At 42.1% G+C, this 17,447-nt stretch overlaps 1 protein-coding gene across 1 annotated transcript; it reads right to left on the bottom strand.

Moving 5' to 3' along the window:
* Positions 1–1,761: 1,761 nt before the first annotated feature.
* Positions 1,762–12,363, bottom strand: fbxo33 (F-box protein 33). The gene is made up of 6 exons (XM_083924481.1): positions 11,841–12,363; positions 9,231–9,341; positions 8,405–8,565; positions 8,046–8,254; positions 7,538–7,835; positions 1,762–6,410 (listed from the first exon to the last, which is right to left on the bottom strand). Exons 1-6 carry the CDS (start codon positions 12,269–12,271, stop codon positions 6,145–6,147), a joined length of 1,476 nt encoding a protein of 491 aa, XP_083780607.1. The 5' UTR covers positions 12,272–12,363; the 3' UTR covers positions 1,762–6,144.
* Between the last annotated feature and the right edge of the window lie 5,084 nt (positions 12,364–17,447).

Raw genomic sequence — 17,447 nt, 5'->3', positions numbered from 1 at the left:
CAGTAGCTGCTGGTAATGGTCTCCTGAATAACTGGCACATCATCTCCCCTCTAGAGTCTTAAAACCATTCAGTCATTTTGATGCCAGAACTCGTTTAAAAACACAGCTCTGCGAGCACAGTTCAGTCTTCCTGTGTACACACGGTATAATATAGTCATAGACAAACCGCTATCTGCATATGGTGTATAAATAAGTCTAGCCCAGACTCAAGGTTCCCCTGTGTATTCATAGTGAATATGTACTTTGCCTTGTGTGTGTATTCATGTGTGTACTAAATACACAGACCAACTTCCTCCTACTGGTGTTCTGGCAGATTGATCCAATGGGTGACTTCCATCCACTCCCTTCATGAAAAGGGAAGCTGGTCCTTATATTTAGCACACAGTCATAGTATGTTGCTTTCACACTTGTGTCCCTTTGTGTACCGGACACAAAAGGCCTCAAAATGGCCTGGAGATGCTGAAGCATCAAGTGAAAGCAAAGCTGGGCGTCGCAGAAACACACTTTAGAAACACAGTCGACCTTTGAAAGAGCGACACACTTTAAATAACCACTTCTAAATGGTACCACACCGGCAATCTGCTCAGACCAGCTGGTAATCTGGTGTGACTTGTCAACACTAACTGCGTCCACCCTCAAAAGCAGACCGACCCACTCAAAGTAAAAAAAAATATAGTATATATTTATATAGAGTCTAATTTTCATGCAGAGACGTCAGCTATGTAGTAAACTGTTTGTAAGTCAGATGGCCTGAGCGACCCCCGTGTGGAATGTCCTGTTCCTAGCAGATCTCTAGCAGCAAACAACTTTACAGCTCCAAAAGCTCGGGACTAAACACTAAAAACACACCCATCAAATTTGACCCTGGCCACAGGTTTGTCATGCAACATATCAAATCCTGCACACTGGCCTGTGTCCCAGCTGGTGGAGCTCCAATGCGTCAGAAAGTAGCTTCAGGAAGCATCTGAGGGAGTGTGTAGTCCCTGACGTGTTCTGAGACCGAACCAAACCCCTCGTCCTCCTCGCCTTTAGTTTTACATTCGCTCACTCCTCACAGTGAAACAGGTGATGGACAAAGAGATAGAGGGAGGAATATTGTGGCCGGACCTCTCTGCTCAAGCCTCTGTCATACTATAGAAGCATACTGCACTGGACTAGAAAGGCCTTGCTTTGCTCTATGATGCCTGAGCTACATTAAGTGACATATGTTTGTTATATTAGTCACAGAAATCCTATATTTCTGAACATAGGGTGCAGCCACTAACACAACAGTGGCCAAATCTGTACAGGTCTGCTTTGGTCTCTTTTCACGCCGACCACAGAATGAGACGGTCGACATTTTACCTGGTCCAGCACAGTACGGTCCATAGTGTATCAACGGAGTGGTAGAGGTCAGAGTGGAAGAAACCAAGGTTTGAGTGGAACCACCAAGAGTAAGGAAAAAGGTGTAGAGTCAGAAAGAATACTGGACCAGTCTCCTGCCAGGGTGTCACTTGGGCACTTCAGATAGACTTGTGTCTGGATTGGGTTTGTTCCACTGTTGTCTTTGGCAGCTTAAAACACATCAAGGGAGGAGAACAGATCCAGTGACTCCTACTATTCATATGAGTGAGCTAGAGGCCTGAGCTACTTTCCCTCCTCCTCTTTTTTGAAAACTGATTGTACCCTGAGAACGAAGGATTCCTGTTGCCGTTTCCTGCTGCAGTAGAAGTGATAAGACTACACCCTCCCTCCCTCCCCTTAAATACACACCTACACACACACACACACATACCTGCATGCAGACAACATGACGGCTGCACTGCGGACAACTTGTTCTCTCTCTCACACACTCATACCATCTTATTCACACATTTCCACTGGGTACACTTTGACATGAAAACGTGCACAGAAAAATACAGGCACGCTTAGAGATATTAAAACACATGTGCTGACAACCTAGCTACCGTAGCTTCTAATGCTGCTTCCCTAAAGAGTGAACTAACAACCACAGCAACAACTACACACAACACAAGGCTAATAAGTTGGGGAGAGCAGAGGTTTGAAAAGCAGTAAGACTGGAGAAGCTTTCAGGCACAAGATGGCTCAATATTTAGCCATTGGCGATGACACAAAGGGATCAGGGGAAAGTCATTTTCCCATTGATGGTAGTTCTCAAAATGCTATGCCATACTGCGAACGTGTTTGTCGCCCATTTTGCCAACTTTATGCGACTGTAAAGTAATTTGCCTATGAGCGTTGCTTTACTAACAGAACTTTGTCTCACCTCTTCTCTCCTAGCAAGAACAACACAGAGCTCTTTCTACGCCATCTTCCCTCACATTCTGGTGTGTTTTTTGGTAAAATAAAACAAAAACTAACAGAAGCAATAATAGAGAAGACATTGTTTTGCAACGCCTTTCTGCTCACATGCATATAGTCTACATCTTTCACTCTGTAGTTCGGCAAAATATTTTGATGTCGCAAGTTGTCAAAACATTAACTTGTCCTGGGGCCTCCATATTAGGGAGTGGAATACATTTTCCAAATGGGAATATTTGAGTTAAACGTAATTTTTATTCTGCTCGAGTTGACCATAGTCAGAGGAAAACCACAGCCGCCCCTTTTATTCTGGAAAGAAACACAGCCACTTACACCCCGAATCGCGCCACCTGACGTACAGTGGAGCCAATTACATGTGGGGACTTGAGAAGACAGGGACCAGAGGGGGAAGCACACATGGTGGATGAGGGTGGAGTTTGTAAAATCAGCTTTTTAAAAAAAATAAGTTGTTGGTAAAAACCTATTTGCTCAGCTCGGATGACTGTCTCGTTTAAATGACATCCTCCTAGAGATCGCTGGGTTTTTTCCTCTCCTTACCAGGTGACGCCTATACACAATGCAACAGCTTGACTCTTTCACATAAAGGAGCGCTTAAAAATAGGAGGTGGGAGGAAAGCTGCGAGGAGGGGAGGAAGAAGGTAAGATAAAAACCAACATATTTTGGTCTGAATGTGTTATGTAGGCATTGCTATCCCCTCTGAGTGTTTCAGTTTGCAGCACTACTGTATATACAGCCACTGACAGCCTTTAAAAGAAACTCTTGGTACCAGAGTGCATTTATCCTGAGATATGGACCAAGGACTAGAGAGATTATCATGGCTAAACCATCAAGGTCCCTTAACAGATGAGCAAACATTTGGTAACCAGAGGCCCACCACTGGGACCAATTATTTCTGAACCAAGCAATGTGCTGGACCACTGTATAACCAGGATCCATATCAGTCAGTAGGAAAAAAATTGCAGGTCGACCTTGTAAACTACAGACCTTGATATGGACCTTCACAGTCTGCGAGGCCATTGCCCCGACCTCTAAAGCGCCATGGTGTGCAAAACAAATGAGCTGAAGCCATTTGACAGGGCAGCTTTCCTAACAATGGCTGGTTGACAGCAATTACGTATGGAAGGAGCATCAGGTGTATCCATACTTGGCCCAGTAATCCACTAGTCATGCTCACAGTTGTCAAGATATTTGGTCTGCAATGCCCGGTTTGAGTCCTGACCATGGCGTGCGTGTACTTCCAGAGCCTGAACAACATACATTTCATTTATTAGGGAAAAGGCACCCCCTCCCTCAACACAGAAGTTAGAATCACACAATAAAAGCCACAATGATTCAATCGAAGCCATGCCTTCACCCTAGTTCATGAAAGCCAGATAAGATCCCCTGTGCCAGGCAGACGTCATGTGACCCCGGCAAGAAATTGACTACATTCAGTTCAGACATTAATTGGGCCCAGCAGGTCCTCCATCGACAGCATGGATTTCCTTCACTCCACAGTCGCTCTCTGTCCCCCACATCTACTGTAGATACAGTATAAAACATGTGCAATGAGCAGACTGGTTTTTGCCATTCTTTAGTCTTTATCAACCTTAATCTTTGAAAACAAATGTATGATAAGGTTTACTGATCCCCCAACCGAGGTGGAGCGAGGGTTTATCAGATGGCAAGATAAACAAAATCATTAATAACAACAACAACAACAACTGTATCCAGAAACAAGGGGGCTGTTTCCAAGGCAACTGTGACTCAAGAGGAAAAAAAAACAAAACATCGTCTCACACTAACTGATTGTTTCACACCATCTACTCGACATCATCACTGCCGCTGTCCTGGTCATAGTGATGTTAAAAGCCTACCTGAGACTATCAGAATATTTTCACCACAGAAATACACAGGCAGTTTAGACCCGAAACCTTGTTGTGCTGTAGGTGCCACTTCTCTGAAAAATAACCCGTCTTGGCTGTCAGTGGAACCTACAATGTCCAAATGCATGTATTCAGCAGCCTCGACCGTCGTGGCAAGATATGCATCTGCCAAATTTCTGAGGCAAATATAGCAATAAAGTAGGCCTTCAATATAAAACAAAAACCTGACTGGCCAACAGAATGAGAGATTCGTTATATTTAGTGCACACTTCTCCTTTCCCTGTTCTTAATCTTTATCGTGAAATGTTTAACTCCAACACAAGAAATTCACCATCGAGAAAAACTACTTCCTGCCTACAAAAGTGCTGGCATGACTGCAAAACCTGGGTTTGGTATTTGCCACCTAGGGGGAAGCTGTGCCTATAGAATACTGGTTTTGTTTGCATGGCCGCACCAAGAACTTGGAAGTAGTCACAGAGATTTCTCGATTATGGCATTACAGAATGAATATCTATTTCCTCTTTAGAATCATGCAAAACTGTCTAAAAGTTATCAAATCTCAGAGCCCATCATATGATGAAGCACACTCCCTTCCCACTCCTTTTCTTCACTCTGACTTGACATTTTAATACAAAAAGGGCCCTGTGACCAATGATACCAGTCAGAAAGTCTTGACCCTCAGAGGAGAGCAAAGGCAGCTGTATTCATCCTTACTCTAAGATGAGGCTCCCCATTTAATCCACTTCTGATGTTTCCCCAAAAGTCGACAAATGAGCAGGGTGGGAAGTGTGTTGTAACAATATTCTCCATAACACCATCAGTAAGGTGCTCAAAATCCATAATAAAACCATTAACATAAATCTGAATGATAGCACTGGCATGGTTGTTGCTTAAAAACAGCATTAAAACTGATTAGCACCTGCCACAGTCAGCCACATTACAGTGGAGATTCCCACCATGTTGCCAAGGTTCTCCAACTAGCGGACAAGTGCACAGGGTGCTCTTTCAGAGCAACAGAAAAAGCAGCTGAGGTTGTGTTACCCAGGAAGTGATTGATTGGTTAGTTTACAAACTCCACCTTTTGCTTGAGTGGAACTGACAGACAGACAGACACAGAGCAAAGGTTAAAATAAAAGAAAGAAAGAAAAATATGTTCAAAACTAAAGCATTCACCCCCCTAAATCCCAGCGGGCCATCACTCAACCTGCCTGTCCTGTTCTAACTGTGAGCAGGATAATAATATATCTGCATTTAAATACACACAAAGCCTATACAGGCAAGGGAACCACCACACAGGAAAAACAAGGTTATGCACAGAGCAGAGAGAGATGAAAAACAGTCAAAGAAAAAATAAACCAAAGTTACATCATACAGAGGCTCTGGAGGTTATTAAGGTGAGGGAGAGACATCGAGCTCTGAATACTTGTTGATCAAGACCAGACCAGATGGGGCCATGCCAGACCAGAAGGCATTTGAGGCAGCAGAGTGACCCATTTTAGCAGACAAGTGAAAAACTGTTATGACTCCACTGTCAGTGGCCCGGGACCACATGTTGGTATGACTCCAAACTGAATAAATATCAAGTTTTAATTAAGGATATTCTTAATTGGAGAACGTACATAAAACATAAAAGATGTAATCTGTTTTTCCAAGTCACTGCCAAACTAGATAATCACGAGGCAAAGAAAGGAGACAGGGAATGATTTGGAAAATGGTGGGACTTGATTGTATGCTAAAACCCTGGTGAAAGAAAAACTAAAACTAAAAGTTAAATAAAAACAATCAGCTCACATGAGTTTACATGAATGGAATTCATAGACTGTTTAAAGATCCAGTTTAGATGTCTCACTTAGGTCTGCTTTTGGCCGGGTTCAGAGGTCTGAGTTGACTTGGATGATCTGGCCTGGTCTTGACACAGTTGTGTGGCTGTGATGTGTTGGGACATGGCATCCCTGCCTACATGCCCATGCTGAAGGCCTGCAGCTCACGGTGGAAGTGCTGGGTGGGTTCGGACAAAACCAGGCTGGAATCCAGGCAAGGGTGCCAGACACGGCCCAGGCCCAGAGAAACCTCCTTGACCAGGTTATGGACAGGGTCCCCTTCCATGCACACTGACTGGTCCGGATCGAAGTCGATGCTCTCCTCAGAGACGGTCAGGACGCGAAGGCTGGAGCCACGCAGCCGAGAGATGGCCACCAAATTATGGGACCAAACGGTGTAACCTACAGAGAGAGAGAGATGTGTTCAGGGAGGTTGAACTAATCTTAACAATATTACAAATAAATAATGAAACTTAAGCTTCACATTCAACATACCATTGGTTACAAACCATGGCATAATATATGCAGGATGCCTGTAAATGGCTGATGAAGCCGATGAGAAGGCAGGAATATAAACTGCACTGTCTAGACCAACTGGTGTGCAGTATGGACATTAAGCAAGACGAAAAACTGCTCTAATCAAAAATTTTACATTAACAGTGGATAAATTAAAGTGTAATGTTAAAGATGTCTCCCACAGTGACAAATCTACATATTATAAGCATCCAACTCTGCAGCTTAAAGTATCTGCAACTGCAAAAACTAGGGGTTTTTCTCACTTCCAGCAACCTCAGTGTTAGGTGTCAGCTTTGTTTCCAAACATGACAGGAAGCGGTTTTTAGTGAAAATAAACCCACTGTATGTTACCTACACAGCACCAAACACCACACACCACACAGACAAAGTTAACTTGCAAACACAACACTTAGCAGCTAACATGCTAAATAGTTTTTCTCAGGAGTTGGTGGAGAGCAAAATGGAGATTGAATATTAGACTTGTATCATGAGCATTGGCTGTGTCGACTGTAACTGTAACTAGGCAACTGTTTGCTAACCTTAACAACTTTGTGCAGTTTCTTGTACTGTCCCTTACTGGTGATTGTTCATTGCCAGCCACAGTTGCATCTCCCTTAGGAAAATAACTACTGCAGGTCTCATTACCTTGAGTTACCACATGTGCAATTAATGATACCACTGGATTAAAGCACATTGATCCTGGAAAGTTCGCAAAGCACTTTTGATAACCAAGCCTTTATGTAAAACTATTTTTCAACAACAGAACTGGAATCATTAGAATCGCAGTTTAACATGATTTGAAGCAGATGAGTATCTGGCTTCAAAGTCTGTGCTGTTTATCTACAGTTGAGTGTAGCTGTTCAGATCACTCCAGTCAAGCCTGAACAACTTAATAAGATATGTAACCATGAGAACCACTTGTGTTTTCCATCGTAAGGTTGGCCCAGCACAGATCAGACTGAACCTGAAGTTACCTTACTGTACATCCCCGAAACAACAATCAGTCAACTCACCATGTATCACCAGTACAGCCAGCTGAGTACATCTCCATGCCAGAAGGACCAACGGGTCTTCGTTACGATTGATGCTGAAGTCAGGAAAGTCGGGGTCATCCCTCAGGAGCAGGAAGTGGGTCAGTGTTTTGTTGTACTGCTGAGAGATGAGCTCCAATGTGGCGTCAGTCACCAGCGTGCTGTAACTGTCGAGGTGGAGGCGCTCTAGGGGAAGGCTAGGCTTTAGGACCCTGAGGAGCTCTGAGCTGTTGACTTCCAGTGCCATGATGTACACTCGCAGGTTGGCACTCACACGAATCTGGGGAGGATCAGGTAATATTGACTGATGTACACATGGAGACTTATTCAAAGCTAGAGGGAGCAGTGCTGAGCTCCAAATCTGGCTATGTAAATGTTGTTTCATTGGCATAGGGCAACTTGTCATCAATTGGAGCATGATGCTGTCCTGTAATAATTTTTCTGACAGAGGCCAACAAGAATAAGAAACAAAAGATATATGTTGCATTACCAGTGCCTTCCAATCGTCCTCTGTAGCAGTCCCTTCTAATGGTTTGAACTCCAGGGCGGCACCGTTGAGCAGCAGGGAGAGGCGATGCAGTGGAGTTCGACGTGGAGATGCCAGCAGACCACAAAGCTCAGATGTCAGATCAGAGAAATCCAGAGCCAGGGAATGAAGATTAGATAGACGATCCAACTCTGATGGTGAGATGAGGGGACCTGAGGGAAATAAAAGAGATGTTACAAGTTGTACCGACATAATGTACTACTGCTACTGTATCTATGGTTGCAACTGTTATGGGAGTACACGAACATGATCCGACAGCATTAACACAGTAACAGAAAATCCAGAAACATGCCAACACATACCCAGCTGGTGGTCCAGTAAACTGAGGTGCTGCAGGGTCTCAGCTGAAGGATTTGACAGGCAGGCTAAAGAGCAGGGAGTCACCAGACCCAGCATGAAACTACAGGACAACCACCTCAGCTGCCTGCTGTTTGACAACAGCTCCATGAACAACTGCTGGATTCTGCAGAGAGCACAGGAGAGGAGGAGAGGTCGGAAGAGAATTAGCTTCTATTCACCTTACCAGCACGACTACAGCTTCCTCATTAACATAACTTCAGATTCAACAATACATTTTAAAAATATTCCAGGGGAGCCAATATTTGCTAATTAGCACGCTGGCGTACTGAATTATTTAAAAAACCTTACATCATCATTTGCATTTCTCAGTCCCTAATCAACCGCTCCCTCTTGAGAGACTCAGCGATCCACAGAGTATGCTGCACCTCAGCAGTCTAGGCAACATTTAGAGATTCAAACACGAACGGTTTGTTGACAGAAAGCTGGTCACACACAGCGAGTGTATTTAATGTTGTGTGCTGTGGTGAGGTGATGCTGGAGATAAACACCAAACATCACACACCGTTTCCAGTTCCAACAGTGCTATTTGGTAAAGAATACTCTCCCAAACAAACATCCACAAAACATCAAAAAGACAATACATATCATTTTGTCCATTGATGTTCTGCGACCACTCAATCACCAATATATTACCATTTTGCAACCTGTATAACGTACATTTTATTTACAATGTAAGTAACCACTCTATGGGAGGACACAAATAAATGATTCTAACCATTTCTGACATTCGACAGACTATGACTTTTATTTTGCTATGCTCAGACGTACTCATTGATCTTTTTGTCCCCCTGGTGAATTTGGTGCAGCTTGGAGCTGTCCAATAGTCCCTCTTGCTGCAGAACACAGGTTTCTCCATACAGACTCAGCTTCCGCAGGTTTCTAGAGAATGAGAGAGAATGTTAGAAATATAGAAAAAAAGTATTTAATACTAGATTGATTATGCCAATGAGCCATTTTAGCAATATTGTTTAATGTTTTGAGCTGAAGGCTCTCCTTTGAGCTGACAGCCAAGTAACTGTAAAAACACAAAGATGCTTTGACTTTATAAGTTGAGTAACTGGTTCTATCACATGGAGTGCATAAGGGGTTTGACATTTTTAAACAGAAGCTGCTAGACTTGTGGTCAATTTAACCATTTACAATCCAAACAATGTCAGAAGGGGGGTTACCTCTTACCTTAAATTCCTTAAACTGTAGCCATTTTGTGCAATCTAATCTAGCCCTGTTCTGTATTATGCTGTCTCCTATCAGGGCAGATTTATGACTGCCTTGCACGTTGCTGCGCTGCTGTCTGGAGCCCTTTCTGTTCAGTCCATCCAAAATAGATAGCCAACAATCAAGTAGCCGGATATATGCCCAACATTGATGCTTTGAAAAGCAGGCAACGTAAGTTCACAATGCATCCAATTACAGTCTTCCAAGCAGACTGTCTGCATCTGACGAAAGATCACCTATGTCGGGAAAGGATTATCAACCACACGTGTACCATGCAGTCACACATGACGTAGGCTTACCCACTATGTACTGTGTTTGATGCAGTCCACTTCCTGTAAATCAGCTGTGAGCTAAGCTTCACAAAAAGCCTCTGCAGTGAAACCACCAGCAGTCTCATTTGCAGCTACTTAAGCGTGTGAAACAGCTAGTAAAAGAACAATGGATAATCTATTCTAGTTATTATGAACGTGCACCAGTACTGGTGAAGTGTTACCAATGTTAGCTGAATGAAAAACTCACTTTCTGTCACCTTATAATAACATTGGAGCTTAAGTTAGATATGAAAGCTGGTGTTATCTGTGGTCCATCGGTTTGAATGAATAAAAATAGCAAATAGCAATGAAATAACATAATGGCACATTTTATTATGACATACTGCTAAAAATATTCACTTGCCCAATCAACATTTTCTTTGGTGGTTGGTTAGCTCATGGCAGTGTGGAACTAAGAAACTGCACATGACCTGCAGCAATTCCCATTTAGATCTGAATCGCAACATGCTACTCTACAGTATGCACTAAATGCTATTCTTCATGGCAGCCTTGGTAATCAAGAAATTAGACCTTGACAGTAACGGTTGCCATTGGCAACCATTGTAAGAAATTTGCGACCAATTATTGGCCTTTGGTTCCCATTACTGGCAACCACTTTGTAACATGTAAAACACATGTAAAGCAAACAATAAAACCTGCACCACAAAATAAAATTTGTAATATTGGTGGCATTAGTGATATTCAAATATTACAAGAACTGGAACCAGACAACTGCATGTGACAAAGCTGCACATGCATTGGTGTGTTTACTTGGATGTTTGCAGGCATTCGTTTTAGAGTCAACTGCAAAGCAAATTAAGTTGTCCAACCTAGTTAAATTTCCCAATTCTGAGGGGGCGTAGCTTCTTGAAACGAAAGCAAAACTCAACAGGTTTCTGTTCTGGGCTGCCTGGTGGGGTGATATTATCCACTCCACCATTAAAAAAAAAATCAAGCAAGTTCAGTGAGCAAACTGACATCTGGATGTACTGAACTGTCACATTTCCAGACACAAATTGGGTTCGTCAGTCGGTTTTTGAATGGAAAACTGCTCAGTGAGAAGAAGTCAGACAACAGAACTGGTTTCAGTCCCCTCAGCAGAGAACTACACAGCATTGGATGGACGCTATTCCAACACTACAAAGCACTGTAGAGAATAATACAGAAGGTGGGAGAATAGAGAGAAGTTCTGCACTGTAATCAGGACCCTTAACATCCAAAGTAACATGCAAAGTAGTTTGTTTTATTCACTGGATAGTAACTTCTACAGCAGAATAAGCCAGGTGGCTAGTTTTGTTGAATGCAGCACGGCGGTGATTACATCCAACATTATGCTGCAACGACATACCACAGCTAAATGTGTAAATGCACATACACTGTATATGTATGTGTGTGTGTGTCAGTGCTGATATCAGCAAGTCACAGCCAACAAAGCCTTCCCTAGCCACCACCAGTGCTGCATTGTATCTGCTGGTATGGAGACCCCCAATTTAACAAAGAAAACAGAACCGGAAAACAAAAGAAACGCAGACAAACGCTTGGCTTGGCATTGTCACTGAAGCATACATGCATCTCACTATTACTGTAAATGTAATTCTAAGTAATGCAATGCTGTTACTGTGAGTTATATTAACGTAACGAGAGACCGTTGGTTGCTAACACCGCAAAGACGTGCCCTCTTACGTAACACCTAATGTCAGTGTTTGTTTTTAGCTAACTAAAGCTAGCTCGGTGCTAGCTTACTGCGACGCACCAAATACTATAATTATTAATAAAAAAAAGAGGAGAGGGTGTAATTCCTGACATTGAATAAAAACAAACACTCAGAATTGGCAAATGTATAATGTTATACCTGTTGTTGCGGATGCTGGAGAACACACACAACACCTGGTCCAAGTAGGTGGCCATGGCGTCTCTCCATCGCTCGGAGAGCTGCGGGTCGCTGTCGGGCTGGTCCATCCTGGTGGTCGACGGGTCGTTGTTCAGGGGACTGAGGTAGCCTTCCACCGGTGCGAGTTCCAGTTGAAGCTCCCGCACGAAGGAGCCGAACTTACGCATGAGGAACTCCAGCCTCGGGGTCTCCTCTGAGCTGGAGCCGCCGTTACAACCACCACCTATCCGCAGTTTGAGCTCTGTCCACAGCGCGGGGTAGAAGAGACACTCCCTCCACCGTGAACACACCGCCGAGGCCCGGAGCTTGTCTCGGTCGGACAGAAATGAGAATATATGGACGATAAGCTCGCTGGGTAAAGCCATGGCTCCGACACCCCCACACAGAGCCATGGCGAGCTAAGAAAACCGCTGTCCGAAAACCGACCAGGTATAAAATAAATGTTACAACCGTTTTTTTAAAAAGTCGGCGGCGGATTAAAGCGACGCTTCTCCCTCTCGGTGAAAACAAACTGCTGTTTTCAGCTTTGCCTTCAATACTATTGGACCGCACCACTACCGTTCAGTGCGGGGGGGACAACATAATCCTTTGTAAATATACAATACAACACAAAAAATGCCTGGAAACGTGTTGTCATTCTTGTGTGTCAAAATTAAGGTTTTATTTTTTCAACCACAAACTGAAAATGTCCCCAGCTTTTTCGTTATCAGTGATTGCATCCCCTCGTTGCCAAGCGAATGGTTGCGTCCTGAAGAGCTGTTATTTTTGCCATACCGCCGTGCTCCGCGGGAGGGCGCTGTTTCAAGGCAGTAAAAAACCCAGGCCAACACGTGATCTTTATTTTGGATTTTTTTTTGTTCCCATCCAGACACAACCCCCTCCCTGTTCACGGCCCGATCCAAACACAGACTACAGGGGGTGAACACAACCACACCACAACATAAAGTTAAAGGTTGGATATGTAGAATCTTTATTAAAAGCTATATTAAAAAAAAACATTCATACAGAGCCTTTTTAAGGGGTGCAGAATGAATGCAGGCTGTACTCAGCTGCTCCAGTGAAAAGCATGCTAAGTTAAAGGAGTAATGTGTGTGTGGGCAGGTACCTTTAGACATGAATATCACAGTTTGACATTAAAGTGAAATTCCGGCGTAAAATCATTCCGGGGTGATTTTTCAGCAAATACACTCATCAAATAAGCCATCAACACAATTTTTTTTCCTGTAACAACTATTAAAGGAGAAATCCCGGACAGTCGCTAACAGCCAACTTGCGGCTAACACTGATTAGTATGGGGCAGCATGGTGAATGCATTAAAACAGCTTTTTTAATTATTAATACTGCTCAAAATAACACCAAACCTCTGCAGCAGCATGAGAAGAGTCCCTACACAGATAACAAAGCATTAATAGGCTCTTTCCTTTTAGATTGCATTTGGTAATTGACTTGAATGGACTTTACTATGAGAGGATCTGCTACCGGGGCCAGTTGAAGTCTTTCAAAACACTCTTTTGATAAACTAAATAACACTAACTACGTTGTTGGTGCTTTGGTTAATGTGTAGGGACTCTTCTCATGCTACTGCAGAGGTTTTGTGTTATTTTGAGCAGTATAAGTGGTTAAAAAAGACGTTTTAATGCCTTCACCGTGCTGCCCCGAGCTAATCAGCGAGACATTGCATTAATTATTTTTAGAGACTGTTCCGGATATCTCTGTTAATAGTTGTTACGTGAAAAAAATTGTCTTAATGGCTTATTTGATGAGTGTATTCGTCAAAAAAGACACTGGGATGATTTTATGCCGGAATTTCACTTTAATAATCTTTTTCTTTTGTCAACATTGTAATTTCCCTAAATATAACACAACATAAGTTGTTGTAGAGATCAAACCTATGACATTTGCTACAGTTCAGTCTTTCTACCCATGCACGTCACCTTTTTGTCAATTATGTATTATACTAAGCTATCTATTGTTTTAGACGTAAACAATGCGGGAAGTGGTAGCAATGACTTTGGGTTCTAAGAGCTGGACAGTGAATTTCAGTCTTCCACTTGTCACCACAAGTTAGCAGTACAGTGTCACAGCACAGCACCTGTAATGAACAGAATCCTCCTTAAAAGGTTTCGTACTGGGCCTCTATCCTCCTGAGAGGGAATCACTTGGAGGAGATGAGGCGTGGAGAGAAACTTAGAAGAAGACTTGGACATCACTAGTTTAGGCTACTTAGACCCACACGGTCTAAGTAGCCTAAACTAGTGATGTCCAAATGAAGCTTCATGAACCATTAGTTGTATTTGTTGAGCCCGCTAGATGGAGCACTTGGTTTAAAGAAAAGAGCTCAATGAATGGTAATCCAGTGTGTTTTCGACCCTTTGTTGAACAGAGCGCTCCATCTAGTGGACTTTTGGACATCGCTAGCCTAAACCACCTACAGGAGATTCTGGTTATAAAGAAAAACAATATCTGATCTTGTGTGATTGACTGCAGCAATCTTATAAGAAATGCACCTGCACGTCTGATGTAAAAGCCCATTTGTTGTTATTGAGTTGCAGATATGGAGCCTTTTATCTGTGATGTATGAAGTTAAAGTTACCGCTGATTCTTTTATACCACCTCAGATTTACTCTCTTTAAAGTGATGATGAAAACCTATTGTAAGAGCCTAACTACCTTATTATGGTAGATGTTCTGAAATGAAAAAGGCTTATTGCACATCAAAGCTAAGATCTTGGCCCACTTACAACAAAGAAGAGAAAATAATGTGTGTATACGCTCCGACAGGCTTGCTCATCAATTAGGGAGGCAAATCACAGGTATGATGTAAGACATAAATCAGGTGATCATGGATAACATTACATTCATTTTTACGCAGTTTAGACATATGCAGTATATTATAATTACACATGTTTACGATTAAAGCCGATTTAAGAAGTCAAAATAAAGATAGAGTAAAATACAAACCCTATGCATATCTCATCTCATCTTCAGCCTCTTATCCGGGGTCGGTCCCCGGGGGACAGCAGCTGTAGCAGGGGACCCCAAACTTCCCTTTCCTGGGCCACATTAACCAACTCTAACTGGGGCATCCCGAGGCGTTCCCAGGCCAGTGTGGAGATATAATCTCTCCACCTAGTCCTGGGTCTTCCCTGAAGCCTCCTCCCACCTATGCACATGTACATTTATATTAAAGACAGACCTGTAGTATTAGACTATAAACAAGAAAAAACTTGATACATTTATAGCAACGTAATGTACAAGATAAATACTCATATGATCTTGAATATAAACTAGATCATTACACTCACTCATTAATAAATCTAACTTTGACACAGAGGGCAGGTAAAAACAACTATGAGCCTCTCTATACCCATACATTTACACATAGGAGAGAAAAAGTATGGCGACTTAAGTCCCATTGTGACGAGCTATTAGCACAGTCTCTGCTCAACACATATCTATGGTTTATCTGTCAAAATCATCAATGCACAGGACATACTGTTCAGAGAAAGGGGAATTTACTGGCCGACAAATCCAACGAAACACGTTGACTTGAACAAATGATTTGCTTTCTGTGTATTTTCCTGGATAACGAAGCTCCAATCCGTTTTTAAAGCAACATAAAGGCCTTGTACCCTACGGCGTAGGCCTGTCTTGTGGGCTGTCATATACATTCAGTGAGGTGGGATTCCTTTGTTCAAAGTGCGCATTTACACATAAGTTGAGTCCCATGCAGGAAAATAAACAACAGTGATCTTCATCTTCTGAGGCAAACACATTTTATCGAGACATCTAAACCTAAAGCTGCTGATATCTGCTGCCTAGGGAACAACTTACATCACATTACTGCGGTTTATTTGTGAAATGTGCATGTCTTCACCCCGCAGTGGTGTCTGAATTCTCTACAATTAATCTGTAGGGGGTTTTACATTGCGATCTACGAATCATTTTATGTTCATTTATGATCACATCTCTCTGCTTTTGGGCGATGTTATTTATGAAGCCCCAACGAAGTCAGAATCAAATAAATAAAACATATGAAATAAATAACCATATGAATGAGTTGTGTATAGTATCTAATAGAACAAAAGGCCCAGAAGTTTTATTTTATAGTGTCATGTGCCTCTTTGGGCGATGGTTAGCACTTTCGCCTCTCAGCGTGAGGGTTCCTGGTTCAAATCCTTCTGTGTGGAGTTTGCATGTTCTCCCCGTGTCTGCGTGGGTTTTCTCCGGCTTCCTCCAACGGTCTAAAGACATGTATGTGTAATTGATGAATCTAAATTGCCTGTAGGTATGAATGTGTGTGTGTGAATGCTTGTCTGTCTCTCTTTGTTCTGTCTGTTCGCTCTGACATCTCTCCATTAATTGCATGTATATAGGTCCTGTCTGTGCATGTGTGTGTATTTCGGGCCTGTGTGTGTGTAACATGATTAAAAATAATAGAGTGAAAAAATCAAATTTCCCCGTTGCGAGAATAATAAAGTCATTATTTTTCTTCTTGTCTCTATGTGTCCTGCAATAGACTGCCGTCCTATCGGCTCCAGCCCCCCCCACGTGACCCCAATAGGGACAAACGGTTGAAGATGAATAAATGAATGTGCCTCTTTAAGTTCATGCCACATTTTATTTAATAATGCTACTTCATCCTCTCACCACCATTCAACCAATAACAAGCCCCCACTGTCTCTTTGCAAACCAGCTCTAAAGACTGCCATAGCTCCTATAGCTGTTCGTTTAGTCTAAACAGGTTACAAAAATAAAAACAAAACAAAAAACCATGAAAATAAGATCCCGCGACCCGACCCCGGATAAAAGGATGAAGATGAGATGAGATTTAATATTGGACTGATGATCTTGAGTGAATAACATTAAAAAAAAATATGTGTAAGCACGGCCATTCAGGGCTTCCGTAAATTACTGTCTGTGATAGCTATAGCCTGAGCTAACAATAGCAAGTTAGCTTTAAAGTTCAATTCAATTCAATTCAATTTTATTTATAGTGCCAAATCATAACAAAAGTTATCACAGTTTACAGAGTAGGTAAAGTCCACACTCTATGACTTATTTAGGATTTATATAGACCCAAAGTTACTGCGTTACTACGTTTACATCCACAAACTTTTCCTTTTTTGCCCTTACTTGGAAAAAAAGACAATTTTCCTAAGTTGTTTACATATCTAATGAAAATAAATGTTCCACTAATTTTCCCATTGACATGCAGCCGTTTTCATATAGATCTCCAAAGAACGCTCCTAAAACTGGAATAATATCCGCATATCCAACATGTCTTAATTTGAAAATCCTACATTTGAAATATCCTAATTAATGTAGCATTATCAGCAATATGCTGTTTACGTGACCCTTATTAAATCTGGAATATTGTCATACTCATGGTGTGCATATAAATAAAAGTATATTAAAGTAATTTGAATCAACCAACTAAATAAACACAGTACACAATTGCCATGCTTGCAATTATTTAGTGTAATCCTGAGATCACAAGTTAAATATGTTCTTATCTCGAGATAACACAATCATTTACTTGTTATAAAATATAGCAACATAATAAGTA

The sequence above is a fragment of the Echiichthys vipera genome (assembly GCF_963691815.1).
Source record: "Echiichthys vipera genome assembly, chromosome: 12".
Taxonomy (NCBI): Eukaryota; Metazoa; Chordata; class Actinopteri; order Perciformes; family Trachinidae; genus Echiichthys; species Echiichthys vipera.
Note: the sequence above shows the minus strand (reverse complement) of the source record. Positions and strands in the feature narration are given on the sequence as shown.

Excerpts from the sequence above, each read along its gene's own strand:
- fbxo33 (XM_083924481.1), bottom strand. The coding sequence starts at position 12,271 with ATGGCTCTGTGTGGGGGTGTCGGAGCCATGGCTTTACCCAGCGAGCTT. Across the intron at positions 8,255-8,404 it reads TTTACTGGACCACCAGCTGG|GTCCCCTCATCTCACCATCA; the intron begins GTATGTGTTGGC and ends TATTTCCCTCAG. Across the intron at positions 7,836-8,045 it reads AGGACGATTGGAAGGCACTG|ATTCGTGTGAGTGCCAACCT; the intron begins GTAATGCAACAT and ends GATCCTCCCCAG.